At 44.4% G+C, this 21,423-nt stretch overlaps 2 protein-coding genes and 1 long non-coding RNA gene across 4 annotated transcripts in view; all 3 read right to left on the reverse strand.

The window, feature by feature from the left end:
• Window positions 1-508: 508 nt before the first annotated feature.
• On the reverse strand, window positions 509-6,151 carry LOC134025112 (uncharacterized). Its single transcript, XR_009930983.1, has 4 exons — window positions 6,000-6,151; window positions 5,825-5,880; window positions 5,653-5,744; window positions 509-641 (listed from the first exon to the last, which is right to left on the reverse strand). It is a non-coding gene; the product is annotated as an uncharacterized LOC134025112 (long non-coding RNA).
• A 645-nt stretch (window positions 6,152-6,796) lies between these two features.
• Window positions 6,797-9,998, reverse strand: lrp11 (low density lipoprotein receptor-related protein 11). Its single transcript, XM_062467939.1, is given in 6 exon segments — window positions 6,797-7,031; window positions 7,227-7,352; window positions 7,980-8,121; window positions 8,752-8,813; window positions 8,816-8,908; window positions 9,173-9,998. Coding segments are annotated over 6 exon segments (1,272 nt in total). The 5' UTR covers window positions 9,813-9,998; the 3' UTR covers window positions 6,797-6,822.
• Window positions 9,999-10,224: 226 nt separating this feature from the next.
• Window positions 10,225-21,423, reverse strand: part of map3k5 (mitogen-activated protein kinase kinase kinase 5) — a 39,328-nt gene continuing 28,129 nt past the window's right edge. Inside the window, exons 17-30 of one of the 2 annotated variants that reach the window (XM_062467875.1) lie at window positions 21,260-21,396; window positions 20,541-20,646; window positions 19,532-19,689; window positions 18,113-18,290; window positions 17,925-17,942; window positions 17,516-17,693; window positions 17,250-17,418; window positions 16,718-16,903; window positions 15,739-15,844; window positions 14,412-14,658; window positions 13,808-13,920; window positions 13,472-13,590; window positions 13,197-13,273; window positions 10,225-13,076 (exon numbers count right to left, since the gene is read on the reverse strand). In XM_062467875.1, coding sequence (XP_062323859.1) covers window positions 13,016-13,076; window positions 13,197-13,273; window positions 13,472-13,590; window positions 13,808-13,920; window positions 14,412-14,658; window positions 15,739-15,844; window positions 16,718-16,903; window positions 17,250-17,418; window positions 17,516-17,693; window positions 17,925-17,942; window positions 18,113-18,290; window positions 19,532-19,689; window positions 20,541-20,646; window positions 21,260-21,396 — 1,853 coding nt within the window. In that variant the 3' untranslated portion in view covers window positions 10,225-13,015. Of the gene's footprint in view, window positions 13,077-13,196; window positions 13,274-13,471; window positions 13,591-13,807; window positions 13,921-14,411; window positions 14,659-15,738; window positions 15,845-16,717; window positions 16,904-17,249; window positions 17,419-17,515; window positions 17,697-17,924; window positions 17,943-18,112; window positions 18,291-19,531; window positions 19,690-20,540; window positions 20,647-21,259; window positions 21,397-21,423 lie in introns of both variants that reach the window. The other variant, XM_062467874.1, reaches the window with a different exon arrangement.

The following is a 21,423-nucleotide window of genomic DNA, read 5'->3' on the forward strand; positions in this document are numbered from 1 at the left end:
TGATTTGTCACATGTAACATTACAAAGCTGGCATCACATTTCAAGAAGTCTGGTAAAAATAGAATTCGAGGCCCAAGCCTTCAGTTAAGCCTCTTATGGCACAGATATAGCACAACAGCGCCACTTAGTGGCAGAAGTATATTACTATACAGCACAATATCTCAGTTAAAAGTACATCCATAGGTGAACATAATATTTATATTGGATATCAGGATAGCAAAAAATTACATTTGAGCATGGCAGGGAAAACAAGAAAACTAGGAAATGTCTTTTCTGTATTCCTGTTAAGTGGTTATCTTGACAGCCGACTGGAAAAACAATGGGGCCCTTTATTGGTTGCTTAAGATAAAATAAGATACTTTATTTTCCCAAAGGAAATTTGTCTTGGACACATACAAGAGGTGACTTTGTGACTTAGAAGCCTTTGCCTGACCAGTCTGGCCAGTCTGTTGTGGTCTGGTGCGCAGTTCAAGTTAGCCGTTGATGCTACAGGTACATGCCGTTAATGAGGTAATCAGATTCCTCAGTAGTGAGAGGTCGGGCCTTCTTCATCTTGTGGCGGACCAGCCTCAGGCGACAGCCAATCATGAGCAGCAGGAGGGCTGTGATGATCAGACCGAAAGCTAATGGAAGAATCGCACCTGCAATAGAATGAGAGGTTACAGTTCCGGCAAGGGCGTATGTTTGCATAGGGACCATAGGGACTAGTCACGACCAAAGTTTGGGAAAGACACAATCGTCCCCAGCAATATTTTGTTAATTTTCGAAAAAAATATCTATTTCCAAAACTCATTCGTATTATTATCTATACTATGTTCGTCGCTGAGAAAAGTGAAAAATACATTTCCAAGTTAACCAATGCGCCCTCGAGCCTGCGAGACAAGATGATGTAATTTAAGTTAATTGACTGAAGTGGCAGTCAGAAATACATATTAGTATTTCGTTTGGTCTCAGCATTGATATTTTTGACCCTTTTGTGCTTTATAGATAGGAAAATGTCACCCAAAAAGAAGAGAGATATCAGAATGTTTTTCACCAACCAGAGAGTAAGTAGCTATAAAGAAGGTCGTTGTTAGTTAGCTAGTAGGAAAACTACACACACAGTGCAAACCTGCTAGCCTTACATCGTCACCCGTTGTACAATGGAAACATGTTTGAAAGTTATTAGTGTAGTAGAGCATGTAACCTTTACTTGTATTACAGTTTTTTTCAAATGCTTACACACATTTTATTTATTTGTCCTCTTTTTTTCAAAACTTAACACACAAATCCAACAACAGCACACACAAAACGCAAAATGCCACGCTTCTCTTGCAAAATGAAGCACAGCAATCAAAATATCAAAACACATCTCAAAAGCACACATTTGTCTAATTTTTGCCATTATATTACATTTTTGGATATATTATATACACACACAGTTATTCAAAACCTAAAGCTCTTCTTTCATGAGCTCCTTTGTACATTTCTGTTCAAGATTAAAAGTAAATGGCAGAGATGATGAAAAATTCATGGTAAACACGAAAACAAGATTGAAACCAAACGTATTTTTTTACTATAAGCAAATATTTGAGCATTTGTGAATACAGTATTACATAATACAAAAGAAAGAGTGTAGTAGGACAGAAACCAAACTTAATTTAGAAAAAGGTGATTACGGAATGGTGGGTCTGTGTGTGCCATGAACAGTAGCATACAGTTTCAAAATGTGTGTAAGCTGTTGCCACAGATGAGGGCGGCCAGACAACGAGGGGAATATGCTGTGATCAGCTACGATCGACTGGTCATCCAATATTCCTCATGATAAAATATGCAATATTTAATATATAAAATATGCAATATTTAATATATAAAATATGCAATATGTAATAGAGGCCTGAAAATTGAATTTGAGAAATACAAGTGCAGAAGATTCAATAGGAAAAGTATTGACAGATTTAAACATGTTTTGTCAGACGAAACATGGGAATGTGTGTATGACAACACGAATGTGAACACTGTTTATTGTAATTTCATGCAAATTTTCAATTCACATTTTGATACGTTTCCCACTCTCGACTACATCAGCCAAGCGAAACCTAGACATAAACAAGCCTTGGTTCACAACAGGTCTGCGAAAATCCTCCAAAATGAAAAATAGACTATACAAGAAATATTTAAAGAATCGTACACCAATAACATTACATATATACAAATCGTACAGAAATAGTTTTAACAGTCTAATTCGTAATTACAAAAGGAAATATTACCAAGACCAATTTACAGCTGCATCCACAAACATACGAAAAACCTGGAAACTAATCAATGAAGTTCTTAACAGGAAAAAAAATAAAACTAATGTTCTTCCGAATAAATTTATTGTCGTGAAATTAGAGATATCTGATCCAAAAGCTATAGTTGACAAATTCAATGACTTTTTTGTGAACATTGGTCCATCTCTGGCAAAAGAAATAGATGAAACAGATAGATGTCCTGCGTCATACCTTCAAAACTCTTTCCCACCTATAAGCTCTTTTGAAGAACCCACCTCAATAGAAATTCAAGATATCATTATGAATTTAAAAAACGCAGCCCCTGGTCAAGACGAAATAAGCGCCCTTCTCTTAAAACAGATTGTTCCCGAAATGTTTTTAAGACTTCTCTGAGAAACGGAATAGTGCCAGCAGACCTAAAGATAGCTAAAGTTATACCATTGTACAAAACTGGAGATCCCTGTGTTCTTACTAATTATCGTCCAATATCAATCTTATCGGACTTCTCAAAAATCATGGAAAAGGTAGTTTATAAACGGATTGTGAATCACTTAGACGTTAATAATATATTATACACACATCAATATGGATTTCGAAAAAAATACTCGACATAAATGGCGCTCTTACAACTTTTTGATAAAATCACCACATCTCTAGAAAATAACGAATATACTATAGGAATATTTCTTGACCTTTCCAAAGCATTTGATAGAGTAGATCACAACATACTTCTCAAGAAACTATTCAAATATGGATTTACCGACTCCACCCTACGTTGGCTAAAAGACTATTTGACTAACAGAAAACAGTTAGTCTCTAATCAAAATAATATTTCCTCCGAAAATGTATTAACATGGGGTGTCCCACAAGGATCCATTCTTGGCCCCCTCTTATTCTTAATTTATGTTAATGATTTGGCGTTAGTATCAAAAAAAATATTTGCCCTGTTATTTGCAGACGATACCAATTTATTTATGTCCCACAAAAATGTTCACACTTTAGTGACATCTATGAATAATGAATTGTATAAGGTAAATCAATGGTTCAAGGCAAATAAATTATCCCTCAATGTAAAAAAAACAAACTTCATTATCTTTGCAGGCAGAAACAAGAAATTTGATAAAGAAAAAGCTAAGATCTATATTAATGACAAAGCTATTAAACAGGTAAGTCACACCCGCTTCTTAGGCATAATAATAGACGAGAAACTTTCTTGGAAAAACCAAATTGATTTTGTTTGTAAAAAAATATCCCAAAACATTGGCATCATAAGGAAAGTCAAAACCTTGCTATCGCAAAATATATTCATGATTCTTTATTAAAGTTTGATTTATCCTTATCTAACTTACTGCAATATTATATGTGCTATCACGTACACAACATCCATCAAACCTTACCTTCTACAAAAGCGCTTTGTACGAATTGCAGCAAATGCCTCATTCACAGCACACACAGCAGCTCTGTTCCATGATTTAAATGTTATGAATGTATTTGATATCAATAAGTTTCAAATTGCCTTATTTGTCCATAAGATTTTTCATAATAGCGCTTACCTACCTCAACATTACAAGTCTTTTTAACTTCAATTCAGATATTCACCACCACTATACAAGACACCAGAATTTTTGAAGACCAATCATGACAAAATCTATTCTAAAACAACATACAATAATGTTTAGAGGCCCCACCATATGGAATAAATTAACCCAACAGCAACAATCTTTCTTGTCATTCCCCGTTTTCAAAAAACTTCTAAAAAAAGATTTCATAGAGCATCCAAGCATTACTTTCACCTGATTTGTTGTTTTTCTGGTTTGTTTTCCTTGTTTTGTTTTTCTGTTTTTCTTTTTCTTTGATATTTGACAATCTGATATACGTGTAAACACTTCTATGCATCATTTTGACTCATTTCTTTTGCCATTTGTTAAATATATTTAGTATAGATCACGTATTTATTATGTTCAATGATATAAAATGAGTTTCATTTTGTATTTTCCGGTAAAATTTCAACGATTCTCTTTTGTTTTCACTTTTGTTTCACACGTGTAATTAACTTATAATTCATATAGATAATTTATGGTAAAATTTCGACTTATCTCATTTGTTTATCTTGGAAAATTTTGTTTAGTTTGATTAATGTATAATATTGACTAATAAGTTTCTGGGGTGGGGCGCACGGACAACCACATAGGTTTCTGGCCCCACCTGCATGTTTTTTTTTCTCTTCTTTTGTAACTTTATATTGTTTTAATCATTGTATAAATGCGAATAAACAGACATACAGTAATATATACTATTTTCTACAATATTGTCAGAATGTCTTCTTACAGTCACTGTACTGTTGCACGGTATGATACAGCAATCCACCAGACTGTGACCAATAATGAAGTGCACTGCAGTCAATGGATGCATGGGTGCTAAAATATATGTTTGTGTATAGTATACCGTGTGTTGTGCTGAAACAGATATTATGTGTACATTAGAACATGTGTACATTACAGTATATTGTTACATACCTGTTATCTTTTCTACAGTAAAGGTTCAAATTATACCCACCACTCTAAATCAACTCAAATTAGGCTATTTATAGGCCTATTCTAAAGCCATGATTGGTTGGTGTTGAGTAAAGCAATGAGTGTTTGCACATGTGAGGAGTTAGTGTAAGGCACTGATGAATTAGTGTGGCATTTAGATTGGTTGTGTTTTAAAAAGGAAATCAAGATGCTTCCCGTTAGAATTTTGTGTGTTACCTGGAGAATTGTGTGTTGTGTTTTGCAAAAAGTGTTTTATGAAATTGAAAACTGAGTCAAAGGCCCAACATGTGCGTAAGGTTTGGCAGATTTGAGGTGTGGTTCTGGTGTTTGAGTGTCAGGTTTCAGAAATTGTGTGAAAAGTAAGGAATTTATGTGTAAGCATTTGAAAAAAACTGTAAATTTATGAATTACTGTGCAGGAAAAACAGCACCCTGAAGCTACAGATGTAGAGCAGGTTGGTGATGAATCAGCATCAGGGGTTCAGGTGAGAAGTCGAATTGTTCATTTTAGTAAAGATTGCATAAAATTGCAGTTTTTTAAGGTATGTTTAAGGTATGTTACCCATGAATGTTATCATTCACACTTACACTTGTAGATAGTAAAAAGGTGCTATAAATTGGTATGCCCAAATGTATGCATCATATATGATTTCATTGCTCAGAAGTCCAGTAGAGATGATGTAGGCCTAGTACAGCTCCATAAAACCTGAACCAATTACCTACATATAAAAATAAAAAATTCGGAACAAACAAGTGTCCCTACCAAAGCTGAGACCAAACATACGCCCTTGAGTTCCGGAACTGGCCGGGATGTAGAGCTATACGTTGTCATGGGTACAAACGGATCAGGACTATCAGTGAACTGACCTGACGCAGGCACTGGGTGTGCTCCCATCACTGTGTATGGTTTGGATATTGGGATTTCACTCTCAGGTTTACTCCCATTTTAGGGGCCGTAGCTGCAAAGTAGAAGGATTCAGGGTGGTTAACTGGTTAAGTCTGTACTGGCTTGAGTTATATAACAAAGGGTTTATCTTACCTGCTTCTGTGTATTTGCTTGGGGCAGGGGCCATTGTTGTTTGCTTGATAGAAGACCTGAAAAATATGTTTCCATAGAATTGAAAATATTAGTGTTTGCACAGTTAGACTCTGGTTACTCAAGTGCTCAGAGACTGGTTGTTAAATCCATTCACAGGCAAATGTCTGAATCTCACTTTTCTGTATGCATTCAGTTAATGCAGTCTGTCTCCTGCAGGAAGTTGTTGTGGTTTCCCTTGCAGCCCCCGTAGATGAAATGTTTACACACTCCAGCGACTGCATCATAGAACCAGCGTGGGAAGGTGCCTTTACATGGCCCAACAACAGGGCCAAAGAACACGGGCCGCTGGGAGAAAGAAAACAGATTGAATCCTTTTTTAAAATTCCTGGTGTCACCTCCCTGCCTAATTCTCAAAGTGGCAGAAACGGTAACAGAGAACAAACCTGCGATCTTATTAGAGGAGAAAAGTCAAAGAAAGAATTTGAGAAAGGCCTCTGAGTTCCTTACAGGTTCTAGAAGCTAGAGAGAGAGGTGGGGAACGTAGGAAGGGGCCCTGCCCCGGCCCAAGTCTCTCAGCCTAATTTAGGGATCGGATGGCTGGGACAGAGGCCACTTGTTCCTGCACTCAGGGGTATGTGGGGAAGGAGGAACGTTCCCATAGCAGGCTGGGTGTCTGAGAGTGGGCCCCGTGGCCTGCATTCTGCCTCTCTCCACTCCTTTTCTCCGTTTCTCAGATCAGTCTGTATGCCTCAGTGCTGCACCACCAGGGCCTCACGTCTGCATCTCTGTGTCTCTGACAACATGAAGAAGCTACGCTTCCGCTGGCCAAAACGACTCTCTGGCGTGCAACCATGCCACTTATAACGATTTCACATCTATTTTAAGACCTTCGTTTTACCGTTTGAAATTAGTCAGAAGTCACTTGAAGGTTACAGCAGGTATAGTAATCAGTCTATTATTCAAGCCGTCCCCTTGAGCGACTGGGGCATCCTGCCTGGCTATGGCTCTGGGACAGCGCAGGGGCAACCAGACCCTTGGGCCTCGCCCTGGGTGCGGTGTGGGGAGGGTCTGGGAGGTTCATCTATGGCTGTCCTGGGCCCGGTAGGCACCATGGGGCGGTCGTCATCTGCTTGGTTCTGGTCCACAGCGGGCCTGTGAGGGCTGGGTATACCTGCGGGGTGAGTCACTGTCTTTCTGTTGCCTTCAACTGTGGGGAGAGGATGGAGAAGCCTTCAGAGTAACGCACAACATTGGTGAATCGATTTCAATCTGCCACAGGCAAATGTGCTCGTTTGTGTGTTTGCTGTGTTGCCTACAGGGCTACTGCTTGCTTACACATCATTAGACAGTCTGGATCTGTGAGCTACTACAGCTGTGTGAGTGACAGGGTGACGTGACTCACAGCGCTGGCAGAAGGCCTCGTCAGAACGATCCGGGCACTGCTGTTTCCCATCACAGGCATAGCTGATGTCGATGCAGCAGCCATCATCGCAGTTGAACTGGTAACGCGTGCAGTGACCTGTACAGACTGGGAAGACATACAGGATGTGAAAGTCATACAGGAAGGCATACAGGATGTGAAAGTCATACAGGAAGGCATACAGGATGTGAAAGTCATACAGGAAGGCATACAGGATGTGAAAGTCATACTCAGGAAGGCATACAGGATGTGAAAGTCATACAGGAAGGCATACAGGATGTGAAAGTCATACAGGAAGGCATACAGGATGTGAAAGTCATACAGGAAGGCATACAGGATGTGAAAGTCATACAGGAAGGCATACAGGATGTGAAAGTCATACAGGAAGGCATACAGGATGTGAAAGTCATACAGGAAGGCATACAGGATGTGAAAGTCATACAGGAAGGCATACAGGATGTGAAAGTCATACAGGAAGGCATACAGGATGTGGGAATCAGGTGGCTGAGCGGTGAGGTAATCTGAAGGTTGCCAGTTTGATTCCCGGCCGTGCCAAATGACGTTGTGTCCTTGGGCAAGGCACTTCACCCTACTTGCCTCGGGGGAATGTCCCTTGTACTTACTGTAAGTCGCTCTGGATAAGAGCGTCTGCTAAATGACTAAATGTAAATGTAAATGAAACCCTGCCTGCTCCACACAGAGACGACTCGCTGGGTCAGAGCTTTTTGAGCTCACCTTCCGCCTGGCGCTCTGGTGCCAGCACTGTGACAGTGACGTTGTCTGAGCTCTTCTGTCCTGCCGTGTCGGTGACGATCATCTGGAACACGTACACGCCCTGCTGGAGATCACTTATCTTCAGTAACCCTGGATGGGTCACCTGAAGAGAGAGAGATAGACAGACAGACAGAGAGAGGGAGATAGACAGACAGAGAGAGGCAGAGAGGAAAAGAGAGGAGAGAGAGAGAGAGAGAGAGAGAGTGTTATACTTCAATATTACAACAATATTGTACTGGAGTTGGGCTTCAAAGGAAGGCAGTTCCGTATGTTCCATTAGGATGCACTTACTAAGAATCTCCTATCAGAACCCCCCTACATAATTTCTCTGTGTTTTCAAAGAAGGTCGTCTGCAATGGTTTCCTTGTCCTTGTGGAGTAGGTAGGGATATTATATCAGCGAATCACTGTCTGTTCAGCCAGGCTACAAAGGCACCCAGTATTAGACTCCCATGTTGACTTAACCACTGCAAACACATTTGGCCCGGCCTGTTGCTAACTGTGTGTGGCTCGTGTATGCACAATTAGCCTACTGCAAACACAGCATCTATTTTAAATCCATGCTTCACCAAGTCACATTACTATCAGCCCAGGTCTGTCACAAAGGCTAGAACACACACATTAACGCCATGCGTTAGTATAAAATAAAGATAAAGTAAGAATCATTATTAGAATAATAATAATCATTATTATTACAACATATAGGCTATTCAATGTTTTTATTTTATGTTTACCCTCATGTTGATGGCAGAACCTCCTCTGATTAAGGTCCATTCGTAGCGAGAAATGTCGTGTCATCCACGCTATCTCTCCCGTCCAGCACGGCCCAGTCCGTGGGCAGCTGAATGACCACGTCCTGGCCTGCATCACTGCGGGGCGGCTCGTCCACGTCTGAAAACAATTAAAGAGGTAAACGGAGTTAAGGACACCTGGACATACGGATGGTTGGGTCTGCTTGTCATTGTAAAGCGCCTGTGGCCTAAAACACAAATAACTATTTTCGGTTTGTAACGGCTGTCGTTACGGGAAAGAAACCTTGACTATAAGCTCTTAAATATTTTTTTTCATGACACATTACCATTAGGCTACACATTACTGCCAATAATGTACACTGCAAACCAGACCAATTTTTATACAAGAGCATAGCAGGTGCACCTTGCATCTGAGATCCATATTCAATGGTGGGTTTCTCCTCCAATCTCCTGCCTGAACTGACCCCTTTACTTCCATCTCCATGGCCTCTGGGGGCGGGGTGGTGTCCTGTTGTGTTGTGGCCCCGGTTGTAGGTGGAAAACCCTTGCTGAGGTGAGAACGAGCAAACGTTTTTATTTTTATATGTACAATTGAACAGGTAGCAGCTCAGACTTTCGTCCGACTGTCGGAGGTCCTCCTGAACCACAGCCACTGAGCAATGCGGGTCTGAGCAGCAGGCATGAACACAGTCTTTCCAGCCGTACACCCTATCTGGAGCCGAGAGGAAAGTAGCCCCTTGTTCAATGGAGGCCCTGGCTCGGATAATGTGCTCATCTACAGCGGTGAAATCACCCAGGCACACGTCAGCCACATCCACCTCTTCGGGATATGTTTGGTCCTGTTGGAGCTGTTTACGGAATTCTTCCAAAAGTTCCTCTACTCCAGATATTTTAGATTTAAGATCCGATATTTGCGAGGACCGGGTGTGTACACTATTCACTAAACATAAAAGCAAAGCAAATGCAATTAGTCGATGATGCTGAGCCGGAGCCATCATGTTTACGCAGTTAAACGGCATCTCCCTTTGATTTTCCGGACGCATTGAGCCCAGTCGTCTTCTAACGAAAATGCAAGCTCACTGCATCAAAAAGAGGACATGATAATGTTGACATGTAATAGCAAAAAGGTGAAAATGCACCTTCGGAATATCGCTAATAGCGTTTTCTCGGCATCTTCGTGATGGTGCTGCGCGGATGGAGAACGCTGCGGAGGCTAGGTGGCGCATGAACAGCCCGGCCTATGGAGGCGCAGAAAAAGATGACGTCACTAGGGATGCACTGACCTGCGAGAACGCTCAAATCAGTTTCAAAATATACTCCATTTGAAACATTCCTCGATATCACTATTTCTCTAATCCTGCTACATATAATCTGTGAGACGCAACGAAATTTAATTTCCATTAATCGTTCACTCTTTATTTCACAGTAGGCTTTTCTGATGAAAGGTTTTGTTACACATATGGATATTTGTACAAATCGTCAATCAATTACATATTAAACAATGCGGACATATATCATATATATCTAACATACAAAACATCTGAAACCAGAAAGGGTTTTGTAATTAAATTGTGCTTACTTAATTAAGCCATCTAAGGATGTGGATATGATATTTGTGGTGAGGAAGTAAGTATTCTTGCTTTTACAAACACCAACGAAAATTTGCAGGTTTGATACAACAATGTTTTAGGTTTGATTAACATATACTGAATATATATTTTGAAAGAAATTACAATTAATTAATCTTATGTATGTACAAAAGGAGGCTGTATCAGAATATCTTGAAAATATACAACAAAAGATTATTAATACATTTTCAATTGTGTAAAATAATTGTTATCAGTCGTGTCCGAAATCATCCTATGAGGTCACACAATGTTATTCAAAAGAGATAACTGACATTTTCAATTACAAATTCAATTACATTATCTATTTCATCAACATGTTATAATTTCCAGAAGAGAATGTCTAAAGAAAGTTCAAGATGCATAAAAGGAAGTTTCAAATAGAAGACTGATGATATCTCCCTAGATTGTCAAATACACAGAAAAGTAAAAAAAGATGCAGAGATGGCTTTAGAAGTACATTATATAAAACCCAAAACACATTTAAACTAGAGAGGGTACAATTTCTGGGGAAATTGTAGGGTGTGCTTGCTTGCGTCGGTTGCACAGGGGTCCGTTTTTGGATGACATTTTTACAACTGATATTTCTGTATATTTTATATAAAAATGAGATTACATAGATTTGCTGCTCATTTACAACTGAAAATACGAGTGAAGTGTAGAATGAAATAGATGTCTTCTCATTTCCCCTGCAAGAGGCAGCCTCATAGCTGAATCAAAACGAATACATTTGGCAGACCGGTGCAAAAATTGACCTAATCTTTATGACTTAAATGTCCTTTTAAGTTTTTCCCTTCTCGTGATATTTTAAGGCATTTAGCCTACTCATATTGCATTCATTCATGAATAAAGAACCTCCTTTGAAGATTATTCTACGACGTTACCGGCAGTAGAAGATGGAATCGCGATTCAAACAGTACCATCTGCTAACTGAAAATATGCCCCCAAAAACGTAAATAAGCTTGACATTTATTTAGTGGAAAATCGCTTTCATAAAAAGCTCACTGGTAGCGATCGTTGTCAGTAACAACGCCAAGTGCGATAGAGCCCTGTGTGGAGAAGCTGCCCCGGTAAATTGTACTACTACGGTACAGTACTAGACTACTGCTGTGTTCGTCTTGGTAGCGATTGCGTTGGTTGAATTGGATTTAACGTTCCGTTGTACGGTTTAGGCTGAAATTAATTATTTTCATGAACAGATTGACAAAGTTTAGGCTGTGGCAATGAAGTTAAGGTTAGTAGTTAGATAGACTTTTGATTTAAGTAAGGGGAGTGCCGAACATGTTCTGTCGCCGTTTGACTTCCTACAGCTGTGTAGATGTTTTTGTAGTGTCTCGCGTAGGCTACAGCGTTGCAGTGAGCAACACTGGTTTGAAACCACAGGTAATGATAATTTCACCCACAAATCGTTTACTTGTAATGTAATGTCATAATAAATCCTACAACGAAAATGTATTTGTGAGGAATGTTTATTTTAACGATTGAAAACAGATGCATCATAGACCACTGTAGTATGTGTTGCCCGGGCAACAGAGGCTAATGTCATGATGCTAATACTTCAGTGACATAGTAGACTACTGTTTCCGAAAGTAGATGTACTTCCTTAATAAAATCAGCTTATATTGTACATTTAACGTCACAATTGTGTGTCATATCACAAAGTAAAATTAGTAAATAGTTATCACCCTGGCCTCTTTGCTTGTGGCGTTTCTGCAGCTGCCTTGCAGTAAAGCAGTTAGCTTAGCTATCTCCCAGAAGTTAACGAGCTGCTAAACTAATGTTCTGCTAGAGGTAGTCACGCGAGTTTTCGTGACGTTAGTGACGTAAGTAGCGTTATTGACTGTGGCTAGCAAGTTAGCCACCGTTAGCTTCACTTTTCGCCACAAAAACTTAATTTCCACTTAAACCATGCAACGGAACGTAAATCCCAATAGAAGCAACTCAATCGCTACCAAGACGAAACTTTTGACACCTAGGTTGTCTATGTAGGCCAAATATTGACTGAGTTTTAGGGGGGCAAAAAGAAATTAACAAAAATAATAATAATATATATGTGAGAGAACAAAGGTTGTGCCCTTGCCGAAGGCAAAGCACACCCAATAAAGTAGTGACTGATAGGACTAAACATGATTTTTGAAATTCAACAACAAAAGAAGCTATTTGTAATTTTGTCTCTCAGGCTTGTGTTAGAAAATAGTCAGTCTCAGGTCATGTAAACATAAGTTAGGTCAAAACTGTACAACCAAATGATAATAGACAGCACTCAACAAGTCAGATGAACTCTCAGGTATTTACAGTGGCTAATTCTGTTCCTTTGTATCTTCAAATATTACTTTGAAGTACCAGTTTTTAGAACTCCATCATGAATGATGTGTATAAAAAAAAAGTGGTGCTACTGACATACTTTTACAGTAAAAGTACAGATTTGTAAATAAGTAATAACATTTTCATAACCCAACAAAGGCCAAGCACAATGTTGTCAACATATCAACACTGTGTGTGACCCAGTCAGGGTTCTAGGTTTAATATATACTGAGATTAAAGTGCGGTGGTGAGAGAGAGAAGAACACTGAGCCAAAATGGAGGCCCTGTAGAAGTGCAGGATTCCCGGAGAGGTGTTGTCACACAGGCTCCTCTCTGTTGTCTGTGATGGCCTTCCATAACTTACAGAGGATCCCACCTCTGACCCGGGCAGAGACAGGAGAGAGGAGAGACAAACTTGTCAAGAAGGACCTTGCTTTAAAGAAGAGTTTCAGGCATCAGTTAGCAGGAGAACATGTTTTAGGTAATCTATCCAACTACCTTAATCCCAAACACTTGAGGTCTTCTCTTGTTACGTAGTGGAGAATGTCATCCAATGTGTACTCCTCTGTTAGAATCTAGGAAACGGAAAAGCGGAACACAAACAAGTTGGTTTATTTGAACTTGAAGTAACAGTTACATCATTAGAGTAGTACACCAGTAGACGGTGCTGTGACAGGCATAGTGCTCAGTTTGCGTCACCCCAAATAACTTGGGTGTGAAGTTTGTACAGTTTATTCCCATCCGAACGAGCTAATGGTTGTGGAGTGACCCACCCTGTCCACAGAGTGGTCGTCAGCCCCGTGAAGACGGAGCCACTTGGCCAGTTCTGGATCCCCGCTCCTGTCCGGCCTCTGGGTCTGGGTCTGCTTCTGCCCGGGCGATGCAGGGGTGTCTGCCGTGGAGATGGACGAACGGACAAGTCGATCAGTAAATGTAGGTGTTTAATCTGTGTGTGCACCAGCCAGGGGCGCCGCTAAGCGGTTTGGGCCCCATGAAGAAATGAATTTGCCCCTTAGTTCTAGTGTGTAGTCAGTCCCTCTCCCCCCCCCCCCCCCCACCAGCATCGAATCAGGCAAGTGTCAAACAGAGGAATCCTGTGCGTGCCTGACCTATGGCCTGGGAGCGTAGTCTCAGCTGCTTGATCTCCTGCTCCCTCTCATCCAGGACCTGCTGCAGGACGGCCTGGTACTCTCTCTCCCTCTCCAGGAGCTGCTCCAGCAGCCTGGGGCACACAGGGAGGGTGGAGGGGGTAGGGAGGGTGGAGGGGGTAGGGAGGGTGGAGGGGGTAGGGAGGGTGGAGGGGGTGTGGAGGGTGGAGGGGGTAGGGAGGGTGGAGGGGGTAGGGAGGGTGGAGGGGGTGTGGAGGGTGGAGGGGGTAGGGAGGGTGGAGGGGGTGTGGAGGGTGGAGGGGGTAGGGAGGGTGGAGGGGGTAGGGAGGGTGGAGGGGGTAGGGAGGGTGGAGGGGGTGTGGAGGGTGGAGGGGGTAGGGAGGGTGGAGGGGGTAGGGAGGGTGGAGGGGGTAGGGAGGGTGGAGGGTGGGTGGAGGTTGGGGGAGGTGGGGTGGGGGGAGGGTAGAGGGTGGAGGGAGGATGGGGGTATAGGGGTAGATGGAGATTCACAGGGTTAACTTAAGAGCACCACAGAGGCAGCGTCAGCAAGCGGTTCGATCATTCGTCGGCTTTACGGTCGTCGTTGCGGCAACCCCTCTCTCACCTGTTGGTCTCCAGCTTCATCCTGCCCAGCTCCATGCTGACGGAGCGTTGCTGGGCGCCGCGGGACTCGTGGGAGACGGTGGAACTGAGCGTGCTCACTCCGGACGTGACCACGGCGTCGTCCTGGGCGGAGGGAGGGCCTCTGCTCTGGTGGGCGCCGGCCGGCCCCTCCAGGTCCCCGTCCTCGTCCTGGTCGTCCTGATCCGCGGGATCACTCTCCGAGGCCAGGCTGAAGTGCGGTCTCAGCTCTGAGCAGACAGAACACCGTCAGACTAGTCCACGACATCACACTAGTCCACCACATCAGACTAGTCCACCACATCAGACTAGTCCACGACATCACACTAGTCCACCAAATCAGACTAGTCCACCACATCACACTAGTCCACCACATCACACTAGTCCACCACATCAGACTAGTCCACCACATCAGACTAGTCCACCAAATCAGACTAGTCCACCACATCAGACTAGTCCACCACATCAGACTAGTCCACGACATCACACTAGTCCACCAAATCAGACTAGTCCACCACATCACACTAGTCCACCACATCAGACTAGTCCACGACATCACACTAGTCCACCAAATCAGACTAGTCCACCACATCACACTAGTCCACCACATCAGACTAGTCCACGACATCACACTAGTCCACCAAATCAGACTAGTCCACCACATCACACTAGTCCACCACATCAGACTAGTCCACCACATCAGACTAGTCCACGACATCAGACTAGTCCACCACATCAGACTAGTCCACGACATCAGATTAGTCCACCACATCTACACACAGCCTTACGGCAGGAGTGTTCAACCCTGGTCCACAGGGACCCCCTGCCCTGCATGGTCTAGATGTTTCCCTGCTCCAACACACCTGATTCAGATGAATGGCTCCATAAGAAGCTCAACAGAAGCCTGATAAAGACAAATTCCTTTGAACCAGGTGTGTTGGAGCAGGGAAACATCTAGGACATGCAGGACAGGGGGTCCCCTGAGGACCAGGGTTAAGAACCACTGCTAACAGCAACCGGATTTTGTAGCGCAGGATGCGTAACTTTAATACTGAGATTTCTCCATGATGCATTCACCCTATTAACAGTGGTGGATTCATACAGAATCCAACCCTCTCGTATCCACTTCAGTACATTGCATGTTGTACTTATGCACCCAGTTATACAGGAAAACAGTTGTGATTGTTCCAGTACATAGCATCTGTGTCCTATGTTTAGCTGGTGAGTTGTACCCAGATGGAGAGGCAGCATGACTCATGTGACTGTGGCTTCTGGGGCAACAGATGCAGGGCTGTTGCTGCTGTAATTACCTGGCACCAGGATGGTGATAGCTGTTTGCACCGCCTTGCGGATGATATTATCCAGAGCGAACATCCAGTGGGGCTTGATGTTGTGGTTTCGCAGCACTTTGTTTACCTGGAGACACGGATGTATACATGGCAGGCGCGCACACACACACACACACACACACACACACACACACACACACACGCACACGCACGCACGCACGCACACACACACAGCGTCTCAATAGATAATTCACACACGTGCGTGCGCACATGCAGACCATGCGGTCTTGTTCATGGAAAGGAAAACATTCTTGACCTCTGTGTGTGTCTGTTTACACTGCCTGTAGGGGCCAGGCAGTAACCCGAGTCCTCCCCCTTCTAGGAAACCCAAGTTCTTAGAAAAAAAGAAAATTCCATGGAATATTCAAGGGAGAAAAACAAGTTGGTCGGCCGTGTGAATCGATCATCTACAGCAGCCACTGTAGCGTGCTGTACTTCCCTGCTTGTCCACCAGGAGGCGGTAGAGTACCGTGGTTTCGGAGCACTCGAAAGTTGCGTAACAGCTCTCGCGTAGCAACAAGACGCTCCAGACAGCCTCGTTTCATTTCAATAACTCGACTTGTTGGAGAGGGTGGAACAGCGGAACAGCTTCATTACATGATGCTCCATTATGCAGACAGATTTGCCTTTTACAACCGTGATGAAAGGTCAAAGTATTTCAACGTCAATTGATCAGTTTACACAAACTATGGCAGTTGTTGTTGCACTGAAGCATGGCAGAATTCACAGTTTACCAGAGACATACCGGCTTATGCCAGTACTCTGATCATATTCTGATCATTTGTGCTGGTGTTTCATATCTTGTCATTGTAGACAGACATTGTATACATACTTCTCTCATGTAGTAGACAGCTTATATTGTGTATTTATCTTGAAAGACACATCGAAGACACAGATCATGATAAAGACAGCCATCCAGAGGAAGGAGAAAGATGCTCACCGCGTCCTGGAAGCCAAACAGCACCACCTGCAACTGGCTGATGGCCGTGCTTTCAAAGTCCAGCTCCAGTTTGAGCTGGGAGAGGGTGTTGGCGATGATTTTCCTGTCTGCCATGCGCACAAAGTCCCCCAGACTGACCACCAGGGTGGAGACATGCTGCTGTCTGAGCCTGGTCACCTCCGAGCCCTGTGAGCAAGGGGGAGGAACCAGCGAGGGGATGCGAGCGGGGCCGAGCCAAGGAAGAGAGCGTGGCAGTAATCAGTATTATTATTTCACTTTTTACATTTACATTTAGTCATTTAGCAGACGCTCTTATCCAGAGCGACTTACAGTAAGTACAGGGACATTCCCCCCGAGGCAAGTAGGGTGAAGTGCCTTGCCCAAGGACACAACGTCAGTTGACACGGCCGGGAATCGAACTGGCAACCTTGAGATTACTAGCCCGATTCTCTAACCGCTCAGCCACCTGAATCCCTTATTTATTTGATAATTCTCTGGGTCTGAACAGGAAGGGGTTAACAGGTGAGGTCACCTGTGAGAGAGCCTCCATGAGGTTGGCCACCACTTTGTCCTTGTCCTCTGTCAGGATGCGGTGCAGGGTGGCCCTCCTCTCGCTGTCCTTCCTCAGCATGAAGAACCCCGAGTCCTTCTCATCGGGGGAGGGCGGGGCGCTGTGGTCCTCGAAGTTCTCCACAGGGATGCTGGGAAGGCGAGCGCTTGTTTAACATCAGGCTCAGCTCAGCCTGAGTTTTCATGAGGTGGGTAGGGGGGGAGGCGGGCGTTGATGCGCGTGCGTACCTGAGGAACAGCGAACGGTGACCTTTGGCATCGCGTTCGCTGTAACACTTGGTGCTGGGCTTGAAGATGAAAGGGTTGACGTTGAGCTCGTTGTCGGGGGAGACGGAGCCGTACTCGCTGCTGCTGCTGGTGTCCTCCACCACCACAGGCACGGGCAGGGAGATGCTGCGCAGGTACTCTGCTGGGCACACAGGCGGGCACAGTTACACAGCACACAGGCGTGAAAGGCCCCACTTACTATGTGGCAGGGGTTATTATTACACAGTGGGGTAATGGCTCTCCCCCTCCCTCCCTCCCTCCCTCCCTCCCTCCCTCCCTCCCTCCCTCCCTCCCTCTCTCTCTCTCTCTCTCTCTCTCTCTCTCTCTAGGACTCTGGAGCAATGAGGATGATGTCAGCACAGAAACTAACCTGATCCTGGTGTCAAAGCTAAGGGGAAAGAGAAGACAAAGGAAACAAAGTTTAGATGTCTGACATGTAGTTGGAACAATGAGATGGGTATCAAATGAAACCTGACATATGTAAATACAACCAGGCGATGCCTACTTACAGGTATAGAGAAGTACTGATGAAACCCTGAGACGAGCTCCCCCCCGTACCTGTGAAGTTGCTCTTGCCCCGCTTCTTGCGGCTAGTGACGGTGAGGAACTCGTCTGTGAGCAAGTCCAGGGCGGTGGCCCGCCGGTCGGGGTCGGGCTCGAAGCAGCGCAAGATGAAGGCCTTCGCCTCCAGGGACATGGAGTCTGGGATCTCCGGGTGGATCTTGAACATTCCCACCTGGCAGGGAGGGGGGGGCAGAGTTAGGCTGGAGCAGGGTCCGAGGTGGGGGTGGATGGGGCAGGGGGGAGTGGTGGGGCGGGGCGGGGCAGTCAAAGGTTACTTAAAAGGAGGACAGTCCTCAGTCAGTAAGAGGAGATGATGATAAGATGATAAGTGTTTCACAATACAACTCAAACTTGGGGGTAAACAGATATCGTGCGACTCAAAGCTATCAGGTAACCGTTGTGTCACGCTGCAAGTCTTGTCATCTCTACAGGAATGTTCCACAAGGCCAGCTTGTAGCTTCTCAGGAATGTGGATTTAAAATTCGGAATAAGCAGTCCCGCCCAGACTCTGCAAGCCCCCCCCCCCAGGCTCTGCTAGGGGATGAACAGGGAGATCAGGTTCATGTGAGGACTTCTGTCAACTATTGTTATTGGCCGATACAAGAAATTGTAATAACAAGTTATGTACTAGGAGAGAGCTGAAAGAATGTGGGTGATTTTCACATCACGAAGGAATGTTGGGAGTTAAAATGCATACTATGCTACCGTGTAGAAACAGAACATTTGACACAATCCATAGAGAATTCTGACACATTCATACAGGTGTGTGTCCTTACTGAGATTCAGCTGAATTAAAAAGCATGGAAAGTTCCATGGTTCTTGGCCAAATCGACATCACGCACAACACTCAACGGACCACCCTGCTGGATCGTAACAGTCTTTAATGGGATACATGTGTAGAAGCCGTCTGTCTGATGCTGATGAGGCAACATTTGGACTTTCCACAAGGCAGGCCTACCATAAAACCCCACAGTGGAAAAGACATCAGTCTACACTTCTAACGGGTGCACAAACCACCAGACCCAAACTAGACCCTTACGGTTGTACTTTCTGACCAATAAGAACAGCTTCTGGACTGAATCGTTTCATGTTACGCGTTATAGCGAGGTCCTGCTGTGTTTGTGGTCCTGCTGTGCCAGTGAGGGTACAACAATGGAGGCCTGCGGCGAGGACGTGCAAGGCCAGCTGACTACGCAGATAAATATGTCAAATCATCCTACATTCATGAAACGAGGGCTGATTGTTTAGGGGGGGGGGAATCATAACTTCCCATATACATGAAGTTCGAACAGACAAAACACAGTGAACATGAAGTGAACAGTCCTCAGAGCACACAGTTGAAGTGAAGGAACGCCACATGTGTTTAAGAACCGCTGACCCCTGACCCCTGAATTCTGACCCCTGACCTCTGACCTTGAACATGGCGGCCTGGGGCTCCCCCAGCTCGTAAAAGGGGGGCTTCCCGGTGGCCATCTCGATGATGGTGCAGCCCAGGGACCAGATGTCTGCCGGCTTGCCGTAGCCCCGGGGCCCCTTGTCGATGATCTCCGGGGCCATGTACTGCAGAGTCCCTGCAAACATTGACATTACATTTACATTTAGTCATTTAGCGGACGCTCTTATACAGAGCGACTTACAGTAAGTACAGGGCTGGGAATCGAACCGGCAACCTTCTGATTGGTAGCCCGATTCCCTAACCACTCAGCCATCTGACCCCCTGCAAACACACGTCATACTACATGCTACTTCCACGGCATGCCGCCGCTTCACCGTGCACGCGGCGCCATGCCAGAAGCTTCCGGCACCTCGCTACAACGGTGAGACAGCAGAGCAGGAGGAGAGTACGGTTTGGTGCTAATAATAGACTAGTGTGCTGTAAGGTGAGCTGGAGAGGGGAGGCTCAGTGCCGGGCTGTTACTATGAGACAAAGATGGAGAGGGATCGAGACAGATAGACACACACACAGACACTACTCTTTTTAAAGAGAGGTTTTCCTTTGAAAGATAACTGTACCCAGGAGATGCATGCGGTATTTATTCTTCTTGGAAGTCAGGCAGAAGTCAAGATAGGCTACAGTTGGCAGCTACCATGTCAACTTGGGTATAAGCCAACATCACTAATGCCAGACGTAACTCTCTGAATAGCAACTGCTAGCTATTCAGAGATACAGTGTATCATTTACAGCCTAATTAGCGGAAACCAGATCAATCAAAGAACGGGATATTCTACAGGGACTACCTCACAGCTCTAAACTCATGTTCCTGTATACAGTTCCTGTGTATGACAGGTTATAAAGGATACTGGTTAGATACTACAGGCAGACAGGCAGATAGACAGGCAGACAGGCAGACACAGACAGGAAGACAGGCAGACAGACAGGCAGACAGACAGACAGGCAGACAGGCGGGCAGGCAGATCGTACCGGTGAAGGTCTCAGTGCAGGGGTTGATTCCAGCCAACCTCTTTGATGTGCCGAAGTCAGAGATCTTCAGGACTCCGCTGTAGGTGTTGATCAGGACATTATCACCCTGGGGAGGAAATAAGGGAGAACAGGGGGATGAGAGAGAGAGAGACAGAGAGAAAGTGTAATTCTCATTTGTCTATTTAAAACGAAGGATTTAGATGACACCATGGTCATATGGGTGCATTTCATTGGCAACAACAGGTGGTCACGGCGAGTTCCGTTGACAAAATGGGGGAAGCAGGCCTCTAATCCAAAACAAGATGATTAACATTTAGCTGAATGGTTGACAACGTCATTTATGCGACACTGCCGTTAAATGAGGCGGAATGCAGGGCCGTGTGTGGAGTGAATGAGGAAGAGTTTTGACCTAAATGAGTGTCGCTGATGGCTGTGTAATCACTGTGGTTTATGGTGATTTAAACATGTCAGGAAAACCCTCTTATGTGACAGTAAGAGGAAGCCATCAGTTCACAGTCAGGAAATCGATGTCACCGCTCAACTGGTCAAAAAGTGATTAACTCTATGACGACCAGAGAGAGGCTGAAATACAGAGTGGAGATCATTGATCTGCCCACAGAGCAACATCTCAATCAGCCTTTACAGTGTGTGTGGTGTGTGCGTGTGTGCATGTGTGCATGTATGGGGAGAGCACAGGAGGAGGAGGTGTTCATCATCACCTTGATGTCCCTGTGTGCGATCTGATTGTCGTGAAGGTACTTGAGTCCTTCCAGGATCTGTCGGGTGTAGAAGCCGATGGTAGGCTCGTTGTTCTTCAGAGGGCCCCACTTCGACCTCAGCAGGGCCGAGAGGCTCCCTGGACCACACAGGAACAGTCACTACC

Source organism: Osmerus eperlanus, chromosome 8 (genome assembly GCF_963692335.1).
Source record: "Osmerus eperlanus chromosome 8, fOsmEpe2.1, whole genome shotgun sequence".
NCBI classification, from domain to species: Eukaryota; Metazoa; Chordata; class Actinopteri; order Osmeriformes; family Osmeridae; genus Osmerus; species Osmerus eperlanus.